This window comes from Patiria miniata, unplaced genomic scaffold (genome assembly GCF_015706575.1).
Source record: "Patiria miniata isolate m_02_andy unplaced genomic scaffold, ASM1570657v1 HiC_scaffold_1, whole genome shotgun sequence".
NCBI classification, from domain to species: Eukaryota; Metazoa; Echinodermata; class Asteroidea; order Valvatida; family Asterinidae; genus Patiria; species Patiria miniata.
Window position 1 is genome coordinate 36,470,556 of NW_024037047.1, and position 21,986 is coordinate 36,492,541.

The 21,986-nt window shown below is 39.6% G+C and overlaps 1 protein-coding gene across 1 annotated transcript in view; it reads right to left on the reverse strand.

The window, feature by feature from the left end:
- Nucleotides 1-21,986, reverse strand: part of LOC119733252 — a 63,368-nt gene that overhangs the window by 15,720 nt on the left and 25,662 nt on the right. The window contains exons 16-36 of the mRNA XM_038206842.1: nt 16,169-16,452; nt 15,400-15,600; nt 15,077-15,215; nt 13,931-14,110; nt 13,554-13,672; nt 12,861-13,151; nt 12,334-12,499; nt 11,111-11,320; nt 10,684-10,895; nt 10,295-10,400; nt 9,650-9,766; nt 9,211-9,349; nt 8,506-8,686; nt 8,097-8,373; nt 7,296-7,488; nt 6,484-6,811; nt 5,574-5,693; nt 4,506-4,634; nt 2,234-2,344; nt 1,530-1,760; nt 1,018-1,161 (exon numbers count right to left, since the gene is read on the reverse strand). Coding sequence (XP_038062770.1) covers nt 1,018-1,161; nt 1,530-1,760; nt 2,234-2,344; nt 4,506-4,634; nt 5,574-5,693; nt 6,484-6,811; nt 7,296-7,488; nt 8,097-8,373; nt 8,506-8,686; nt 9,211-9,349; nt 9,650-9,766; nt 10,295-10,400; nt 10,684-10,895; nt 11,111-11,320; nt 12,334-12,499; nt 12,861-13,151; nt 13,554-13,672; nt 13,931-14,110; nt 15,077-15,215; nt 15,400-15,600; nt 16,169-16,452 — 3,878 coding nt within the window. The remainder of the gene's footprint in view (nt 1-1,017; nt 1,162-1,529; nt 1,761-2,233; nt 2,345-4,505; nt 4,635-5,573; nt 5,694-6,483; nt 6,812-7,295; nt 7,489-8,096; nt 8,374-8,505; nt 8,687-9,210; nt 9,350-9,649; nt 9,767-10,294; nt 10,401-10,683; nt 10,896-11,110; nt 11,321-12,333; nt 12,500-12,860; nt 13,152-13,553; nt 13,673-13,930; nt 14,111-15,076; nt 15,216-15,399; nt 15,601-16,168; nt 16,453-21,986) is intronic.

Genomic DNA, 21,986 nt, shown 5'->3' on the forward strand with positions numbered 1-21,986 from the left:
CACATAGGATGAAATTTTATCCCGAAAAATTGGCAAATCTTAATGTGCGCTTGCGCAGTTGGAATACTGAACTGGCTAAAATGTATTTGCATACAACACTCATTGGGAAGTTAATAACGGTGTAGCCAACAGGAACATATCAACTTCCAGGAGAGCATACCACTGGTTGGAATGATAACATCGGTGTATTAAAATTGGGTTAAAAATTAGATTGAAATTTGTTCTTATCTACAAGCCTATCTTGTGATTTTTAAACTTTTACATGACTTTTAAAATCACTGACTTTAATCAATTGATTTAAATCAAACCACCCTGTGGCTGATCTCTAATTTGAATCGAATGCATTAAAGCTATAGTCCATCATTTGCAGCCATCCGAAAAGTAACTGGCGTAATTACTGTTGAAAAACAAACTTGGTTGAAAGATAGTAAGGGAACTAAACTCCCTGTGAAATTATTCTTTCTGGGAAGCTGTCATTTTGAAGTAATCAACGAAAGAAGGCATTTCCAACGGTGATTCTTAAGAAGCACCGTAGGAAAATTTAAATTAGTAGTTTGTTTTGTTATTCAGTGCAGCGCAGCGCGCACAAGTATTGGAATGACGCACACGCGCGCGCGGTTGTTATAATTCGTCGGATCAGTGCGCGAAGCCGCGTATAGTTGCAATTACAAAACAATTCAAAACATGATTCAGTAACTTTTGATTTGAAATTGAGATCTTAGAATGCTGTTTTTCTCGGAATGTACAGCTGAAGCTTAGCTGAAACTTCATCAGGTTAGTTGCTCAGTATCCTTTATTAGATTTTGAACACTTTTGTTGCTTCAAACGAACAAAATGCACTAATTACAAATGATGGACTATAGCTTAAAGCGTGACAAACTGATTACAAACTAAAAGACTAATCAAGTTTCAAATACATGTTGGACCTGATAATCACACTTTTGACTCTTTTTCAACCGACTGTGTTTTTATCTATTAAATTTGTATAGATTCATAACAAGAATGACGACTCATTACCCCATTAACGGCCCAGATGGAGATGTAGAGATACGGATGAGTTGGGTCTGTTATACTGCCCTCTAGTGGTATGATGGCTGTCTGTGCGATGCCTTCGTCCAATGACATGCCGTCAGTGCTGTGGTTCACACGAACTGGTCCATTCTTGAGAAAACAAAATTGTCATTCAAATCACTTGTGACACGCAAGAGTTTCATAAACTGAAACAAAATCACATTCTTGAAAACCAATATGCAAAACCAGAATTGGATTGTTAAGGCTCTTCCAATTAAGACAGTGGAAAACTTGACATAAGAAAACTAAATCCGAGATTCTACAAAAAGAACGCATCAATAACATGACTGAATGTTATTGCGTCACATGACCAACAAATGGTTAACAAATGATTAAGCAAATTTTTGGGGAGGGGTGATGGTGAACTATCTATGCATCTGGAAAAGTTTCGTTTGTCACAATTGTCAATAACAGCCACATATGCTAGACTTGAATACCCAAAGAAATCACAAAGGTACCGGAGTGAGTTCAGTGCCGCTGTACGTGCGTCCGGCAGAGACCAAGTAGTGGCTGATACCAGAGTGTACATCAGCAAATCCCAGCCAGGCAAGGGCTAAGGAACCCAGGGATGTACGGGGGTCTTCCAGCCACGTCATCCAGCCAGAGTGGTAGCGTGGAGGAGATGGGGTGGTCGCTGGACTCTCCGTGGTAGAGTCGATTGAGTCGGTGGCGTAATCTGTTCCATCAGGCTGTTTTTTGAGGTTAGCATATGAATCATACCAGAATAACTCAAAAAATGCTCACATTCACAAACATTTTAGCAGGATTTAAGAGACAGTTGTGTTCGTTTTGTGATTTTGGCAGTCCCTGAAGGGTAAAAGAGAGCATCAAGAGGAACTTGAGTTTCCTATTGAAAATTGAAGATACCAACATGCAAACAGCAAACTGAAACTGGTACTTTATACACATTAAGACGGTACAACAAAAGGTGTCCTTTATACAAACTTCCTTATTAGTTTTTTAGTTTCAAATTCCTCTCTATCTTCTCTTTTACACATAACAGATGAACTTTCTGAAGTAAGATTTTTCTTGAGAAACAATCAATAAACAATGGCAACAAAAACAATGTTTCAAAGGGAAAATGTTAGTATAGAAATTGCACAAAACAATGAACAAATAAAATGTTCATACAACGAAAGCCGGAATAATTTCATAAACTCACAGTTGTACTAGGTTCAGTTGGATCAATCCAGATGATGTGATGACGCTGCAAGTTAGCAGCACTCTCTGTGCTCACAGCAAACGTCCCAACAGAAGGTGGGCTGCCATCAACCTGAGGAAGAGAAATGATACAAGAATGATGGCACGGTGCCATCTTACTGAGAGAACTAGTTATTTTGTTCATTGTTCATTGTTTTTTTTTGTTCCACCAAAACCCACCAAAACAAAAAGAAAAGAAACCACTTGCACATGACTGTGGTGTTATTTTTTAATTGTAGAGTTGCGGCGCTAATTCCACAGTCTACCGTGTCAAAAATAGCACAGTATCAGGTACTATTGGGTTCTTTTGTAGGAAAGCTCTTATTGTCAATAAAATAACAAGAACATTATTTGGTAAGAAGCCTGCGCGGTAGCCTACGGCTGAGCAGATTTTTTTTTATTGGCCACTTGCAATACAAATTGTTTCCTCAGCTTTTTTTTTTAATCAACATCATTATATTTGCAACAATGCCAAATGTAAAAGAAAAACTTTACTTTGATTTCCTCCATCATTACAACTGATCGATCATGTTCAGAGCACATGTTTATTAAGCATATCGACGATGTTTTCACGAAGTGACAAAAACCGATTTTGAGTTTTGCCAGCCAATTTATTGCATTTGACAAAAGGAAGAATTTGGCTGAGTTTCAAAGTGAAATATTGTTTACTTTTGTAATTATCGTAAACAAACATTTGACAAAATGCCTAAAATCCATGTTTTTCTGTTTTCACGAAGTGACACAAACTTACCTCGTTAGCAGGGCCAGAGGAATAAAGCATTTCTCTACACACACTTTAGGATGGGATTGGATGGGATTGGATACACACGCCGTGAACGATGTCGATAAAGAACAGACGCGCGCGCGCTTGCAGCGACGTCAGATGTGCAAATGTAACAATTTCTTAGAACATTTTATGTTTGCACGAAGTGACAAAGAGCGTGTACAACTTAATGGGACAAAATAGTGAGGCCTCTGTGTTTTGCTGTTTTCACGAAGTGAACAAAATTTTTAATGATCTTTATTAATGAATTACAGCTTAATTAAGAGAGACTTCTAATAAACAATTTGAATTAGCAAAGAACAAAGCATACGTTACTTGACAATGCAAGAATTTCTTAAATCCATAACTAAAAACTAGTCGAAAAGGTGTTTTGAAAAAATGATTAACTTCAAAGGCGATTATCTCGGAATGACCTTTTTGCATGATATTGAGGTTTTTGTCACTTCGTGAAAACACCGTCGATACGTTCGCCGTCTGTCTTCTCTATGCCCGATGGGTTCACCCAATACTTGCATAAATCTAAATATGCATTTATAAGCACTTATAAAACATAATTTTAGTATTTATCCCCAGAAATGTCGAAGGAATTTTTTTCCTGAAATTTTGGTTGTTGATAAAAAGTTATTTGAAATGATATAAAACTAATTGTTGAAATCATGTTTACACAATTCTTATTTTAATTTGAACACTGTTGGTAAAAACTGCACTATTATTATAGATGTCACGAAGCGTTAAAATCATGTTTTTAAACAATTATTGTTTTAATTAGAACACTGTGAGTAAAAACTGCACTATTATTATAGATGTCACGAAGCGTTAAAATCATGTTTTTAAACAATTATTGTTTTAATTAGAACACTGTGAGTAAAAACTGCACTATTATTATAGATGTCACGAAGAGTCGTGTGGAACTTATCCTTGATTCCTTTTGAGGGTCGGAGAGTCACATCGGTTGTTGCCACCTGCCATGTTTATGGCTTTATACGTCCCCTGTGCAAACAAGGGATCCTTCTTTCCACCTCTCTATCCAATGATTCCACTTTGAACAAATACATTTTCAGCCAAGTGAATTTCATACCGTTTCGTCAGTATTGTGGCATTGTGGCATGATCACTTGATATTGTTGGTTTTTTTTTAATAATGAAATACTGCACTACCAGATGCCACTTTTTGTCAATGGCAACTTTTTTTTCTGTCATCAGCGGTTCATTGTTCCCATCCTTCTAGCGGGTAAAAGCCTTTTACAATTATAAAATAATTACTGCAAAACACATCGATCCCTGCATACTTTAATTGGCCTGGGTTGCGTTCAATTTTAGATCAAAGTGGCGTGTAGCTGCAGCTGGCTTGTGTAGAACTTGACCTGGGAGTCTTGAATATTCAGTCAAATGCAGTTTCGAATTATAATCAAATACTAAATTATTTGAAAATGAACAGCCCTAGTACATACCAATAAGGGTTCCGTCTTGGCCTGTGTGCAGAGACCAGCCATGTTACAAGCCACTACGGTAACGATGTAACGACTGCCTTCATGTAATGTCAGATTGGTGAAGGTGAAGTCCAACTCACTCCCTGCAATCTTCAAATGATACAAGAATCAGATCCATTTATTTACTAAATTTACCAACAACAAGTGCAAGTGCACAATAATCTGGCCGTCTTTCACGAAGAGCTTGCATGAAGAAAAAGAACTTGTCTGCTATAAAATTAGTATCCAACTAAAAAATAACAGTTCTAGGTGCAAAATCGGAAACTGTTGGGAAAAAAAGTGGACATCTTTTTGGGAATCGATCTATGCACCTTCGAACTGCGAGCCCTATGCTTTACCACTGCGCTATTGGGTGTTGCATGGTTAACCCAGTGAATTTGTGTACTATATAGAGTATACATACACAGAGGGTATACGTACGTGAGTAAAATGATCATTTGAAGTTGCTTCAACAGTGATTTCCCCCAGACAGTTGTGTAAGAAAATAACATAAGATGTGGCCGTCTTGAATGAAATGATTGTGCGTACGTACAAGCCTGGGCCGAGGCCGCGGAACACCATACTTTTGGTCAATTTTCATTTTCTCCTTCTGGATACTGCATGTCCAACCACTACTTAAAATACCACGTGACTATAACATAATGCACATATCTTGCCTCCGTTTACACAATTTTCATAAACAACTTTACGCATTGTTATAAATAATTTTTAAAAGTGCATTTACTGACGACAGCATGGCATTTGCTCAATTTTGGTCAAAATATTTTGGCAAATTTTCGGGGACCTACCGACCAACCACGAAGTGATTATGAAGAAGCTCCTGCCAGAGCTTCAAAACACACTGCAATCCAATTCTGACAATGAAATGCATTTGTGACTGATGGTTTACCTTAGACTGTCAAAAAGGTGGAACAGCTGTATACGCACATTTGTTGCTGATGGCATATGTTGGTTTATTTGGTAAACTACTTTCATTTTCACCTCTCCCATCTCAACCCATAAATATGTTTGTACCGATAAGAACTTTACCTTTATTGATGGAATATTCACATCTCCATTGTGATGTGTGCTGACTGATACATACTGGTCTTTGATACCACTTTCAGGGTCATTGAACTTCCAGGAAAAGTGAATCAGATCCCGCAGAACCTAAACAAAAACAATTTACAGATTACCTTTTAAACAGAGATTGAAACTGAATAAAAAGACAGAAGAAATCTACTATGGACTGATCTTTTTAAACATAAACAAAAAAGTGTTTGTAAGTTTGACCTCTTGTGTCTGCACACGGGGCATGGAAATTCATCAGTCCTGTGAGCCCAGAATTAACTATCACTGAAAATGTCCAATAAACCTAGTTAGTTTTCCTTTTGTGGTTTATTGAAATTTTGTTATTAAATCTTCTCTGATTGATCCCCAGTTGCTATTTCCTGCGTTACCAGCATTGCTAATGTTGCTAGCATTGTGACATTGGTAATGAGACTCCGCTACATGGAATACATGGGTTTATGGCTTCTGAGCAACGCCCCCCTGAACAAAGGCATGGGAAAAAAATCGGGAACAGCCAACAGAGGGTACAAGATATCTCAATATTGGTAGAGCATCAGAATAGCAATCAGGCAGGTGCACAATCAAGGCCTGCTGCAGTTTATTTCTTTGTTCAAATTTTAAAAAAATGGGAAAAATTTCAAAAGGAAGGATAAGTTATGTACATTCTTGTGTGCTTGTGTATGGTATTCAGTTTCTATTGCTCAATGTTGTCATAGGGATAAAAACTGTCAAAAATGGAGAGCAAATGCCTCTTCCCCTGCTACGTGCCCTTCTGCTTATTTTCTACTTAATAGTATATTCAGTGTGATGCAAGCACAGCTAGGGTTGTCCCAGATGTACAATGAAACAAAATGGCCGTTTTTAATTATGAATCATTTTGGTTTCTTACTTGAGTGTTTCTGACAGCCATCCCCCAAGTCACATCCACGGTGGGTGCATCCACTACATCAGGAGGGCTAGAGTCCACACGGAACCCATTAGATGTAGCCTGACTCCACGTACCAAGCCGGTTATAGGCACGGACTGTGATGTAGATATCAGTGCCAAGTGGCATCTGGTCAGCTGCTGACAGGAATATCAGAGCATCTTCTGACAGCTCAATGCGTGTAGAGGGGAGAATGTCTGCAGCTCCTGGTGTTGTGCCGGCACGCCATTCGTAGTGGGAGAGGCCCGAGTGAGGATCATGGAAGCCCCACCAATGAGCTCGCAACTGACGCCTAATGAATCATGCAATACAAGAACACGGAACACATCATAACAACAACTCAAGTATAGAGATGTTGACAATGCAAAATTATCTTAATTTGCTCCTTCAGATCCCAAACAGCACACTTCAATTTGAAAAGCTATCACAAAGGGTAGCAAACAACCAGTACAGAATTATGTTGGTCATAGGTTCAAATCCAACACTAGTCAAAATTCTTTAAAAAAACTCAAATGAACCACTAACCACCTATCCCTGTCCAAAACTGATGGACTTAAAAGGAGACTGCTAACATGGGACTTGATACATTTCAGTTTAATAAGCTTAAATTAAAGTGGAGCTATCTGGATTAACACGTTTCAATTGTGCATCTTAATTCAACCAAACAACCAGCTGCCGCCCGCCTTGCAGCCTGCATCAGTATCATATCTTGCTTAACGCACTGTGACTTTCAATGATTTGGGCGGTTTAGAAAGATTTTTGTATTTGTGACTCACCTTGACGATTGGTAGCTGATATCACCACCCCCTCCAGGACCACCATCATAGACATGCCCCGGCGCTGGGGGAGAGTCATCTACTGTGACCCCATCAGAGGTCACTGAGGTACAAAGGTCAGCAGCATTACAAGCCGTCACTGTCACGTAGTAGGTCAGACCAGGCACTAGGTTCAGGTTTTCAGCAAGGACATCTGCGAAGGAATATATGAACATCAAAGTTTAGATGGGTAATCATTATTTTCTAGACTACAGAAATCCAAGTCCATTGGAAATTGACATTTTGTATAGATGACATATTATTGAATAGGATGACATTCAAAGGTAGCATAGTGTATGTTTTTATAAGTGCCCTTATTGGGTACTTGCACAAAGGGGTCTAACGGTGCTCTACAAGGTAAAGTCTAAGGTACTTGCACTAAGGGTTCTAACGGTGCTCTACAAGGTAAAGTCTGAAGAGAGATAAACAATGCAAGTGTCCCATAAACCCTTTCCGTATGTGTGGGTGTACATGTAGACACATTCAAATCGTGGACCTTGAACAATAGAGGACAATAGGGTCCATGATTGACTAAAGGTTCCCTTTTGATGTGCAAGTACAAAACATATGGGAGGTCTTTACAAAAGAAAGTACAAACAAAAGAGGGGAAGCAGGGGGTCCATGATTGAAGACAAAGAATGTGTGTGTGTGTGCGCAGGTTGTTTACAGTCACGGTTGATCCCCTGCAACATTGCTGACAAGTGGCAAAGCCGAGACAAAGCCTCATCAATCTTAATTTAACAAATATTCTTTGAAACTTACCAGTGTCCAATCCCACATGCTGCTCAGTCACAACATCGCTACACCCTGGACACATCCCAGCTCTCCAGGAATAACCAACAATAGCGCTGTGCGGGTCATGAAACCCTTCCCAGAATGCCCTGATCACTCTGCGATCCTCCTGGAAGTCTCGGTCTCTGTGATTGGCCGGGGCATCTGCTGGGTTCCCATCAAGAACGTGGCCAGCCAATGGGGGGCTTGCATCAACTGTAACTGCTCCGTAACTCTTCAGTGTGATCAGGCCTACAGTATTGATGGCCTAAAAAAGGAACAATCGTGTAAACTACGGACTTCGAAAAACCACTTTAGTTGTGATCATGAATATATGTTGTAAATTTGTTATCACCCTGGTATTATATCAACACAAACAACACAATTTGTGACAGCTTACCTTCATAGAAATAAAGTATGAGTGACCTTCATGAAGGTGCAAAGGTCGTGAAGGGTCACTGACTCCTATCTCTGTATTCTCTCTAGTAAATGGCATGATGTCTGCATGACCTGGATGTGAACCCACAGCCCACTCATAATATGCTACACCACTCTCCTTGTCTGAGAAGACATTCTTCCAACTGAAAGAAATGACAGTAAACTGGTGTGAAATAATAACACTAACATCCAAAGTAAGCAGATTAATTTTGGAGTTTTAGAATACCCTGTGAGGGCATTGTTTTCTGTAGATAAGATGGATGAGAGTCTAAAACCTAAGATTCACTCTACAAATTGTCATCAGTTTCAAAAGGGGATGTAATGTCACATCAAAGTTCAATGTTGAACTTTTAAAGTACGTTCAAACATTGTGGCCTACTACCTCAATAATTTCTGAATTTTATTAATGATGCAAGGGGCAGACATCTCAGAAACTTCCTATTACATTGCCACAAAGAGATGTTAAGAATGTATTGGACACACACAAAGTCATAAAAGTAGGTTATCTGAGATGTATACCTCTACAAAGGGATGGACATCTTTGATTGTTCATTTCTGTTGCACGGACAAAAAAACGTTTGCCACTTCCTTGTGGCAAAACACAAAGCACATAAGGGCATTGAAGCATGTCACTGAAGTATGACAAATTGAGAATGCCTTACTCTACCTTGCTGAGATGCAAGTTGTAGACCGGATGAAGCTGCCTCCAATGTCCAGTGAGTGATCAGCATTGATGACAGGAGGCGACATATCAATGGTGATTGAGTCTGACATGGCGTGTGATGACAGACCAACAAAGTCAGTCGCTGATTGGAAAATTAAACATCAGGCAAAAGAACCACATAAAGGAAAGAACAATTGGCCAAAAGGAATAATGTGACATGCCAGTGTATAAAAACCTCATCAGAAAGATTTCAATTTTGATTGGTTGTGACCATGATCATGTGACCACAAATATCTAACACTTTCCCAGAAAGACATAAAATCTTATTGACGCCTGTCCTGAAAGACTTGAAACTGACTTGAATCACAAATAAAACACATTAAAATCAAAGCACCTATGCCCATCTTTCCTTCTTTGGAGAAGACGTGTATTGAATTTTTACCTCTAACAGTGGCAAAGTATGTGTGTCCATTCTGTAATCTCAAGTTGTGTACGATAACGCTGTTAGTGATTCCAACACGAGTGAAATCTATCACATCACTGCCACCTCGCATCGAACCTACAACATAACAATTGTATAACGTTACAAAGAAAGAATAAACAAGTTATTTTTACCCGGGTAAACAAAAGCCAAGATGAAAGCGGCTTTTGGAAATAATCTGAAAACAGGATGGAGAGTCAAGAGCTACCATGAAAATATCACAATTGGCCTAGGTGGATTTACCGCAGTCTATCTCCACAGCCAGGTGCAACAACCACGAAGCTCGGGTATGTAGTTTCACGTTATTTCATCATCATATCCCCAGCCATAAAATACTTCAGTAAGAGCTTGCTTATGTGTTTCTACCATACAAACTGTGTACTGATGACTGGTAGAAGATATTTAAATTGCACTCGCAAAACCAACATACCGCTTTCATTAATTTCATTGGAATTTAATTTCTTTTAAATAAGATTTTAAGGGTAGAAAACTGTTCAAAAATCAGAGTTCTGAATTTGTATCAAAGGTTAAAGGACAAAAGTGGTATCACATAAGATTTACAGATTCTCAAAAAATACAGAATGAAACGATTGTGGATGTATTTACCAATGGCATATTCATAGTACTTGACCCCTGAGTGATGACTAGCCAAACCATGTTCCTCAATGTCAGTGAAGGACTCCCACTGTAGGACTAACTCTGAGCTGCAACTCTGTCAAAAATACACAACATGGAAAGGTAAGGTTCAAAATCAAAGAAAGATTATCCTTCCCCAAAAATCTATTTCAAAATAATGGACAGTGCAAAAAATACCCCACATTTATACCTAAAACTTTGTCAAATACGTGATAATAATGTCAGCAGTGAGAAAACGTTAGTTTTCTAAAAGGTAACCCAGTCAAAAAGTTCTCTGACATACACTGGTCGGAAGGTGGATTTCCTTGATTGTAAACACACAATTAAACAGGAGGGGAAAAAATGTTGACTGAAATTACTTGATAGGTTTGATGCTGGTCCCATCCAATCCAAACAGAGCCAGGGGTCGGTGGGGTCGTATCTATGACAACACCATCGCTACAGCTGGACACAGCAGGCAACAGTTCATTCCAAAGCTCATGCTCTAATGTCACTTCATCAGCATGGATGCAAATGCGATAATGCTTGCCATGATGCAGGACCAAATCAGGAACGTTGATAAACTCTTTATCTAAAAGATATACAAGAATAACAGAACTATCACTTTTCGCATCAAGGAAAATAGTCATACCGCAGTTAAGATAACTTTGCTTTTCTATTTGACAATATGTCTTGTTTTTCCCAACCGTTTACTTTAGAACTCAATGTTTTCTTGCTCAATAAATCCTAGGTGCACTTTTTATATGAATTCAAGGTTTCACTGATTTCATTTTCAATGTTTCCTACCTGTACTTCCACAGGTGATGCTCCTCGGGTGATCACAAGGATACTGCAGACCATCATCCAAGTTTCCAAATGATCCAGTGTCTTCAATGGCTGCCCAGACGTAGTCCCTATGACGTAATGTGGGCCAGACTGCGGATAATGAGGATGTAGATGAGATGTAGTTCTTGTCTGGTTCCGGCCACATAGCATTCTGCTCCATGCTGACTTCATCTGTTTAAAAGTAACAAAGTAACAAGTTGTTTTTAGGTAACAAAAGTCGTCAGGTCTTCCTTTTGCGATATCCACATTTTGGCCTAGTGTTACCGTTAGGTGCAATCGGTGGGTTTGTGCTATCACTCTATCACACAGAATTGCAATTTTGGTCAATCCCGTAGACAATCTCAGACTTTACTTCTCTTTCTTAATACGATCTTCCATAAATAAGAAACAGTGACCGACCGATGGCACAATTGACTGATAACACAAATCTACTGATTGTGCCCAAATTGTTATCAAACCTGGATAACTTTTGTGATAAATTATATTGTTATACCTCTGTCATGAATACTGTATTCGCATTGGCCCAGAACGATCACATGTTAAGTTTATAAAAAGTTATGGCACACTCCCTAGGGATATCGCGTACTCATAGTAAGGTACATACGGTACGGTACGTATGGTATGGTACAGTGTGAAACGCTTGTATCGTTGGTACCCACGCTATTTTCACCATGTTTCACACATGTGTGGGAGCAGCAAACTAGCAGACGATCAGCTGTTTCGAGTACATGACATGCATGTGAGTTGATGTTCAATTGTCATGATTGTTATGTTTACTGCTGTTTGTTTTCGTGACTTTTACATCAAAATCCAAAGAATCCAAGACAGAGGTATAACAGAACAATTGTTTACTGCTTTGATGTGGGATATGACGTTTTGAACACGCGAGGGGTGCATTACACCCGAGGCGTGGCCATGGAAAAAAGTCCAGTGGGAACACGGCTTAAGAGGTTGGACAACACTGCATGAGGAAAGTCGGGGGAAACCGTTAATTAGGGGACTCAACTATACTGTGGAATTCATGCACGTTCAAATTTCCTAATCATTTTCAGCAGTAAATTAGTTATTTTTTAACTGCTGCAAGTCTGTACTTTTATAGCATTACTTAAAAAAATGGTTTTGCCCACCGAATCTCTTCTTTTCAGACAAACAGAAATCCCTGGGGGAAGTCAACTTGTACTTACGATCAGCATCAATGACAGTATGGGGGACAATCAGCTTCACGTTATCACAGTCCACAATCTCAGTGCTAGCGATGGATGACAGACCAGCCTTATTGTAGCCTCTCACTGATAACTGCAGACAGACATCTAGGTCTAAGGATCCACTGTGAGATGCTGTAAAGCGTGCCTGTTCAGCAAGACATGCAAGACTTAAGGTTAGGCAGTGAAACGTGTGTTAATGAAGAAAACTTTTTGTCATCACATTTACAAAAATCAATTATCTTTGAGCCTTCTTGTCATAAAATAGGGGCCCTTTAAAAACAAAAAAATACCACCTAATCGCCTATTAAATAAGGCAAGCCGGTTGACGAATGTCTTAAGTCCTAAAAGAAAAACCAGATTTCATCTAATTACTATCAAAATAATTCCATTTTGTGCACCATGATCTCCTGTGAAAAGATTAATCTAGGATTGCTGCATCAGCTATTATATTCTTTGTCTTCGGGTTCAGTAACTCTCTGCCACTGAATTCTGCTACAAGAACTTACCACGTCCCCAGTCACCACCAAATCTTGGGTTCTTGTCCACTGACTCAGCAAGGCTCCATCGCTACCATCCTCAGCAATGCTCCACTCATAGAAATCCATCAGTTCCCGCGGGTCGTCATGACGGACGTAATCGTGGGCAAAAGGCTGGAAGACCACACGGATCTCCGTCCCGCCTGGCGTAGCTTCAACGTCGCTGACTGTGACCTGACCGACCTCAGGAGGTTGGGATAATACCCAGAATCCATCAGTGACAACCGGTTTGAAGCAAACGTTAACGTGGCAAAACTGAACCTGCAAAATAAATTGCCAGAATAAAACCAAATGTATTACAATATTTTTATTTTTTTCCAACTAAATTTCACACTTCACCTAAATAAAGTTTGTCTTGCCCAACCATATTGTGAAATTTTAAACAACCGCACATATTGCAATGATGTTGCACCAAGGGGGCGTAATATCCCCCACTTTTTTGCAAAGGGGGTGGTGGGCCATTGGATCATCGCCCCATATCTTAGTGGTGAGAACAGCACCCCCTAGTGTCATGTGGTGTCTAGCGCCACCCCCCCCCTTTTTCAAATTTCCACGGCTGTGCAATTGTAGATTTATACTCATCGTATACTCATCTCCCATCCCCCCTATCACCGACACGGATTTAAGCCAGTGTGTTTCATCATGACAATTTTTAATTCTTACCTTTGATCTGTAATGACCTCCACCATGCAACCCAACCCCAGCTCCAACATGTTGGAATGACATGCCAAGATCTTGATCATCAATCACTGGGATAAATTCCATCGTAGTGTTCTCATCATCTGTGGGAAATAAAATATACTTCATTCTGAAAAGGTAACATAACTTACAAAATCAGTGATTATACGTGAAGACACCAAGTAAAAACAGTAGCTTGTAGTGGTTCCTTTGCCTAAATAATAACTAGATAAAAATTCTCGATTTTTTTTAACAATTTGATTTTTTTTAAAACATAAACTAAATTACCAATACTATCAAATTAAAGCAGTAAGGATTACACGTCTGTAGTAAAACTCAGAGGCAACTGATTTCAGGTTTACCAAAGTATATTTCAATTTCTTGTTCAACTGCCCAGAAGACGCCAGTCACAAAGGGTTGCAGCATCTCAGGGATGGTCCAACGAGCTGAGATGTCTGAGGTAGAGGACTGGTAGGTGATGTCATCCTCACAGGGTTGCTGAGCAGCAGATGAGTGATGGGATAATCCTGGTGGCGTAGACGCTGCAAGACAGAGACCCAAAAAACTGCTAGTAAAGAGGGATGTTGAGGGATGGTCTGCGCTCAGATAAGTAGGGTAAAACTGGTAATTAAGTGATGTCATCCTGACAGGGTGATCAGCAACAGATGAGTGATGAAATATGCCGACGGCACAGACACTGCAAGAAGGAGGCAAGAAACTGTGAGCAAAGAGGGATGTTGGAGGATGGTATAATGAGCTGAGATGAGTGAGGTAAGAATGGCAAGTGACGTCATCCTGACAGGATGGCTCAGCAACAGATAAGTAATGAGGTAATCCTGATGGCACAGACACTGCAAGAAGGAGGCCAGAAACTGTGAGTAAAGAGAGATGTTGAGGGATGCATGGTCAGCTGAGATAAGTGACGTAGAAGATTTGTAGGTGCTGTCATTCTGATAGAATGGATCAGCAACTGATGAGTGATGGCATAATCCTGGTGGCACAGACACTTCAAGAAAGAGGCAAGAATCTGTGAAAGAGGGATGTTGAGTGATAATCTAACGAGCTGAGATAAGTGACATAGAAGACTAGTAGGCCTAGGTGATGTTATCGTCATCCTGACAGAACCAATCAGCAACAGATGAGTGATGGGATAATCTTGGTGGCACATACACTGCAAGGAGGCAAGAAACAGTGAGTAAAGAGAGATGTTGAGCAATGGTCTAATGAGCTGAGATGTCTGAGGAAGAAAACTGGTAGGTGATGTCATCCTGACAGGGTTGAACAGCAACAGATGAGTGATAGATAATCCTTGAGGCAAAGACACTGGAAGAAGGAGGCAAGACACATTTAGATGGTTAATTAACATCAGGGACATTTAGCAATGGGAAAGGATCAGAGAAAGATGTCCTATCAAGCTCAAAGGCCTGAGTAAATATTAGCCAATGCAAGATACTTGATTCCCTTCAGCGAGCATGTCACACCACAGAAATATAAGCTACGGGTCTTACTTGCATCTTGATCGCAGCCGAGTCCATCTTTGATCACAGCTCCCTCCAGTACCTGACCCTCCTGAATGACTTTGACACCGTCTGAGGTAACATTGACACTACCAGCTTCAGAGTTAGCACGGATGGTCACATAATAGGTCTATCAGTAATACAAAAAAAATACCTCAATGAATACGGAAAACAGAAACAAACAAACAGGCATAAGGAGATGTCAGTGGCTCTTGCGAAGGTAAATAAAAAGAGAGCCCAAAATTTCAAGCTCCAGTGTTTCATGAAAATACAATTTAACATTTTCCACTAATTTGAATTCATGTCCCAATTACCATAAGTGGAATGAGATCTAGTCCATCCAGTCGATAGAAGGTTGCATTGCCGACATCAATGAAACCACCACTGACATCAGAAGCACCTCCTTCTGATCCGATGGCAATCTCATAGTTGATATCAAGATGAGGATGCTCAAAACCAAACCAACGAGCTGAGATGCTTGTGGTGCTCATCTGAACATCAATGTCTTTGGCCACCTGTTAGGGAGACATTTGTGTTACTGAGACAATAGGCTGGCAGTCAGTAACAGGAAATTAATTTTTAAATTCTTAACTTTTTTCTTTTCAGGTTGCTATTCATCAATGTGAAATCATTTCACTTGATGCTTTAACTCCATTAATTGGTTTTCAACAACTATTCATTGGAAATTAATTTAAAATTCCTAACTTTTTTCTTTTCAGGTTGCTTTTCATCAATACGAAATCATTTCATTTGATGCCTTAACTCCACTAACTGGTTTTCAGAAATTATTACAAAAACACACCAGACATATTTTTCAATGGACCCCACCACATTTCTTACAAAACCATTTGGCTTCTATGTTGTTGCTAAAGTAATGCTCAATAATTTTCAAAGTAACACAAGAAGGAATATAATTTTCATATCTATTCTTTGAAGATTTGATTCAATGACTCAACATAAGATTATTGAAGTGGCTGTAAGCGTTCTTTCAGAGATTACTAATGGCAGTTACAAAAAAACAAACTTCAAACTAATGGAACAAATAAGTGAAGACAATATTTACTGTGAATTTGTCATAATTACCCCCAAATCCACATGCACCTCTTCGCCAGGGGGTGCAACATCCAATACAACACCCAGAGATGGTAACTGCACGATGTGTCTATAAACGGATGAGGTCCCCACTGTAGCTAACCCAGCACCATTCTGTGCTCTGACTGACACGTAGTACTCATGATCACCATGGAGATGCCAGTCCAGGTCAGCCAATGAGAATGCAGCACATGATGCTCGGGACAAACATGGACCAATTTTGTAGGCTTTCTCCTTCTGAAAATCAAGAGTTTCAGTGCCACCTGGACTGCTCCCTAGAAGAAAAAAAAACCAAAAAAATGAATTTATCAAGAACGTTTTTGAAAAATTCTTAACACAATTCTTTTTTTAATAAAAATTTATGAAACTGCAGCAAACTGCTTAATGAAAGGCAAAATTACAGTACAGAAAAACCTCCCGTTAATAGGCAATATTCTGTTAAGGTGGTGACCACTGGTCGGCAACACACACCAGCAAGCAAAATAGTATAATGCCCTAGTGCACGCGCGGATCCAGATGGGGGCACACCCGGCCCGTGCCCCCCCTTTTTGCAACTGTTTTTTTTTTTTTTTTTTTTTACGAGTCATCTTGGGGCGGGCGAGCATTAAATACATCCCTTTGAGAACATGGCTATCTTTTTTGTTTTTGAGGAGTCATTATGGCGGGCGGACGGGCGGTCATCAAATCAATCGCTTTGAACATAACTTTTATACATAATTATCAACAAAAATATACAATGTATAATTTTTGAAGGTCGCCTGTCAATCATTGTCTCAACATTTCTTTCAAAGCAAAAATATATATTTTTATAAGACATTTTTTATTTCCCGGCTGGACTAGGGGCACATTTAATACAGCACCTGCATTTAATGCTTCATGTCAAAATGTATTCCAAAATATATTCTAGAGTAGAACCAAGGGCGGATCCGGGGGGGGGGGCCAAAGGGGGCCACCCCCCCCCCAAAAAAAACGAAACCAATTTTTTTTTTTTTTATGTGACATCGCAATAAAGGCAGGCAATGAGTACACCACCATCTTTTCCTCAAAAAAACAGTGGTTAAAGTGGTCAGAAATTGCCTCAGATCGCACCACAGAGTATCTAGAATCCAACAACTTTTTTGGGGGACCAAAACTTTTTTTGGGGGGGGGGGACCAACTTTATTTTGGCCCACCCCAAAATTGTGTTCTGGATCCACCCTTGAGTAGAACATGTACCGGTACACGAAATTATGTAGGCCATTTTTTTTTTTTTTATAAATGAAGAATAAAATCGCCATCCCCTTCTTTTATTTTCCCAGCCTCAGAGAGAGATTTAAGTCTGGTTCTCTACAAAAAAAATTTTTTTAAAGAAAAATGATTAAAAAAAAACCTAGTTCGTTAAAGTTTGTACTCGAAGTTAATTCTTTTGTAGATTCCAGGGGAAATTTAATACGAATTATGCTCGGTTTTTCTTATTTTTAAATGAATATGATCAGGATTAACAACATCCCTCAAATAATAGCGTCAAAATATATTCCAAAATATATTCTAGAGTAAAACATTTTCACAAAATAATGTAGGCCATGCATTTTATTTTTTAGATACACGAAGAATTAATCGTCATCCCTTTTATATTGCCCCGGCCTCAAATAGAGAGACATCAAATAAATAGGGGTTATTTTAATACGATTTAGTATGTCTTGTTCTCTCGATTTATTTTTAAAGTAAAACGATTTCAAACACCCTAGCCCATTAAGTTCTGAACTCTTAGTTAATTCTTTTGTAGATTTGCTTAGTTTTTCCTAATTTTAAAAGGAATACGAATAAGATTATCAACAGCCCTTTGACTTCAAACTTAATTTCAAAATGTATTCCGAAATATTTTAGAGTAACATTTACAAAAATAATGTAGGCCATGCAGGTTTATTTTTTAAATAAGCGAAGAATAAAATCGTACTACGAAAAAAAAGACATCGGGAGCCTTACATTTAATGAATTATTTGGACTTGGAATATCATCCCCCAATCGTTTATCTATGTGCATGTACACAACACGGAGGTGAAATTTCACGTTCAATTCAGTTTCCCACATTTTTTCGCATAAAGGTTTCCCCTGTCTCTGAGAAAAAAAATGCCCAAATAAAATCTCAGCTCCGAAAAGCCTTTCCAGAGAATGATTGATATAGCCGCATTGTTCAAATTGATACAATGCCACTCTTGTTCGTTACAAAGCATATACATTTGGGTTCAGCTGTAGGCCACCGAACTTTAAAGCTTTTGATAACTTGCCGCCAGTAATTGGAAGATTCTTAGATGATAAACAGTGATGATAGTATCTCAACCAATGAAATGAGCCGGTTCCCGGCAAATAAATATGTCATTGGTTGCTTTCATCACGGACCGTCTGCTTTCATGAATATGACTTCCTTCCACGCGCAACTGGAGTGATTAGCTATCTGAGCCACAGGTGCATGGCTGCATGCCCGTCACATTCCAACCTGGTTGCTTAGAAATACTGTTGCTAGGAGGCTCCACTATGATGCCTGGGACTGCAGGTTGCGTAGCCAGAAATCCTGTAGCGACTATTTTGAAACCTTGTAGTGAAAGCGGCAGCTCAGGAATGCTGCTGCTTTCGGGAAATTTGTGCAGACAAAGTTTTTCATATTTTGGAATTTGGATGCAGTTTACATTTCCTTTAAATAAAAGGTTGTTTTTTGTTTTCTTTTTAAGAAAATCGGAGCCCCCCCCAAAAAAAAATACAAATAAACGATTTTCCTCAGGCCTTGACATTTCTTGAAGTGATTCGACAACACTTGCAGAATGCAGACGATTCATTTCGTCTTAAATTATTTAGCCTGCAGACTTCAAAAGAACATGGACAGAAATGGTGGTTATAAAAGTGTATTAATTATGTGACCGCAGTTACCACACATTATACTGGGACACTGTACAGGCGGCAGTCTTTTTGAAGTCTTGACTAAACATTTAAACGCTACGGGGAAATTTTGCTTATATCATCAAATTTTTTATGACAATCGAGATGGTTTTGAAATGAAGTTTTATTTCTTCTTTTTGTTTGTAAAGATTATTCGTAAATTTTTCAAAGGAATTGGGACGGAGAAATTTTCTGGGTCGGTTGATTTGCTCAGCCGTGGGGTGGGGTGGGGGTAGGGGCTGCTTGGGGCAGGCTGTCCCCTAATAAAATTCAATTTAATTTATTTTATTTGTTTGCAAGGCAAATTTCTGGGTAGAAATGTATGTTTTAATAGTAAACATGACTTTTTTTGGATCGCTCGCTCCGCTCGCTCGCAAAATAACACATGTTCATTTTTTTCACCCGGGGGCTGTCATCAGCACCTTCTAATTTTGGGGTTCATTTTCAACTTACATCAACAGTGACTTTAAATTCTATATTTAATAGAAAAAAATAGTGTTATTAAAATTAAAAAATAAACATTGTGAATTTTGCTCCTAATGGCTTGAAATACTCATGATGTAGGAGAGAACATCTACAATCGTAGAGCTTCCAGTGCCCTCAACCCCGCCCGCAAGGGATTTCGCGCTTCAGTCTCGTTACGTGTGCAACGCGCACAAAGTTTTTGTGCCCCCCCTTTTTGAAAATCCTGGATCCGCCCCTGCCCTAGTGTACAATGTTCAGGTGTCATCAGCAATGCATTCTAATGTCCCCTCCAATGATCTCCCATATTTCCATTTTGTTAAAACCTTTACACAAAATATAACCTGGGTACCAGGCAAAACCGACCAGTGGTTGACAAATAGTCGCTGCCCGAATGTGGCATTTTGGTTTAGTCTTGCAACTTGCTGGCCAAAGATGGTATGGCGCCGTGTAGCGGCGAGGTGCTATTCCATCTTACACAAATCAGATGATGCAACGAAAAAGATTTTGTGCACTCCAGGAGTTGCACTATAAAAAAAAAAACGTTTTTGGGTTCAGCTTGATCGAATTGTCATTTTGAGAGGATCTTTTGTTCCATAAAGGATTACAGGCTGTGATAGGTGACTTGTTGCTTGTAATTTTAACGGAAATGGAAAATATCAGCACAAAAAAAACGTTACAATCACCTAATCTGCATCCTAAGTCATGTACGTATGGTTATTATTTCCAACTTTCCTGGCGAATCTCCCCATACGTCATGAGCCTAGAAAGCTGGAAATTTCAAGGTAGGTCAGTTAATTTGTATATTTGAAGTATATTTGCGAACTTTTGGGAATTTTTAGGAACTTTGCGTAAAGTTCTCGAAATTTTTATCCATTCCCTTCAGATTTGGCTGATCGAGATTTCACTGTATATATGAAAGTTGCTCGTGACTCAGACTTGGACTTGACCTTTGTGTCTCGTGACTCGGATTCGACCTGCATGACTCGGGACTCGGACTCGGGAGAGGTGACTCGGACTCGGACTTGATGTTTTGTGACTCAAATACAAGTCTGGAAATGCATGGGTGGGGTACTTTGGGCCAATTACCAACACTATCTTAGGTTTAAAGGGGCATGTCCTGGAATCCCCGAAAATGATATTTTTTGGATTGTTTACTTAGCCTATTTCAAACATCGGGTTGAAAGGAAACCAACCTAATGTCTTACCATTCCCGAGAAAAGACGAAAAAAACCCGCTTGTTTACATCGGACATGACGGAGTACGGATACGTTTTTCATGTCGTTCTCATGTACATGTACGCTATACACGTTGCGTGTCTCGGGAACAGCACGCAGTGACCAATCACCAATGCAAACAATTGTGGTTTCTTCAACGTCTGCAAAAGGCGAACACTTTACGCGTACGAATGAAATCACAACTAGCATCCAAACAGCTCGAATTTATGGGGTCGCAAAAGTGGATCCCGAAATTCGTTCTCGCGCGCATAACACAAAAACGCCCAGTTTTGAAAGGATAGTTGTGTGGATGTTTATATCCTACTTTTAAAAGTTATTTCCGATTATCATCATCTCGTTCAAAACGCGTTTTGTAGCCCAATTGGGCTGTTCCAGGACCTAGTATCCCTTTAAGTTACTCATCGATGGTAACTTGGTATCTCAGGCTGGTATGCAAATCATCAATGAAGCCAAGTACATCTGCCCATTCAGCGATAAAACATTCATCCTCCACATGGACAAAGACACACCTAACAAACATGAGTGGGGCACTATGGACACCATCAAGGTTTGACTGACTCACCGATGGCAACTTGGTATCTCAGGCTGGTATCCTCATCATCAATGAAGCCATCATCTCCCCATTCAGCAATCAAGTATTCATCCTCCACATGGACAGAGATACGCCCAAAAACATGGGCAAAGCACTTTGGACCAATAATCAACACTATCTAGGTTTGGTTGACTCACCGATGGCAACTTGGTATCTCAGGCTGGTATCCTCATCATCAATGAAGCCATCATCTCCCCATTCAGCAATCAAGTATTCATCCTCCACATGGACAGAGATACGCCCAACAAACATGGGCAAGGCACTTTGGACCAATAATCAACACTATCTAGGTTTGACTGACTCACCGATGGCAACTTGGTATCTCAGGCTGGTATCCTCATCATCAATGAAGCCATCATCTCCCCATTCAGCAATCAAGTATTCATCCTCCACATGGACAGAGATACGCCCAAAAACATGGGCAAGGCACTTTGGACCAATAATCAACACTATCTAGGTTTGGTTGACTCACCGATGGCAACTTGGTATCTCAGGCTGGTATCCTCATCATCAATGAAGCCATCATCTCCCCATTCAGCAATCAAGTATTCATCCTCCACATGGACAGAGATACGCCCAAAAACATGGGCAAGGCACTTTGGAC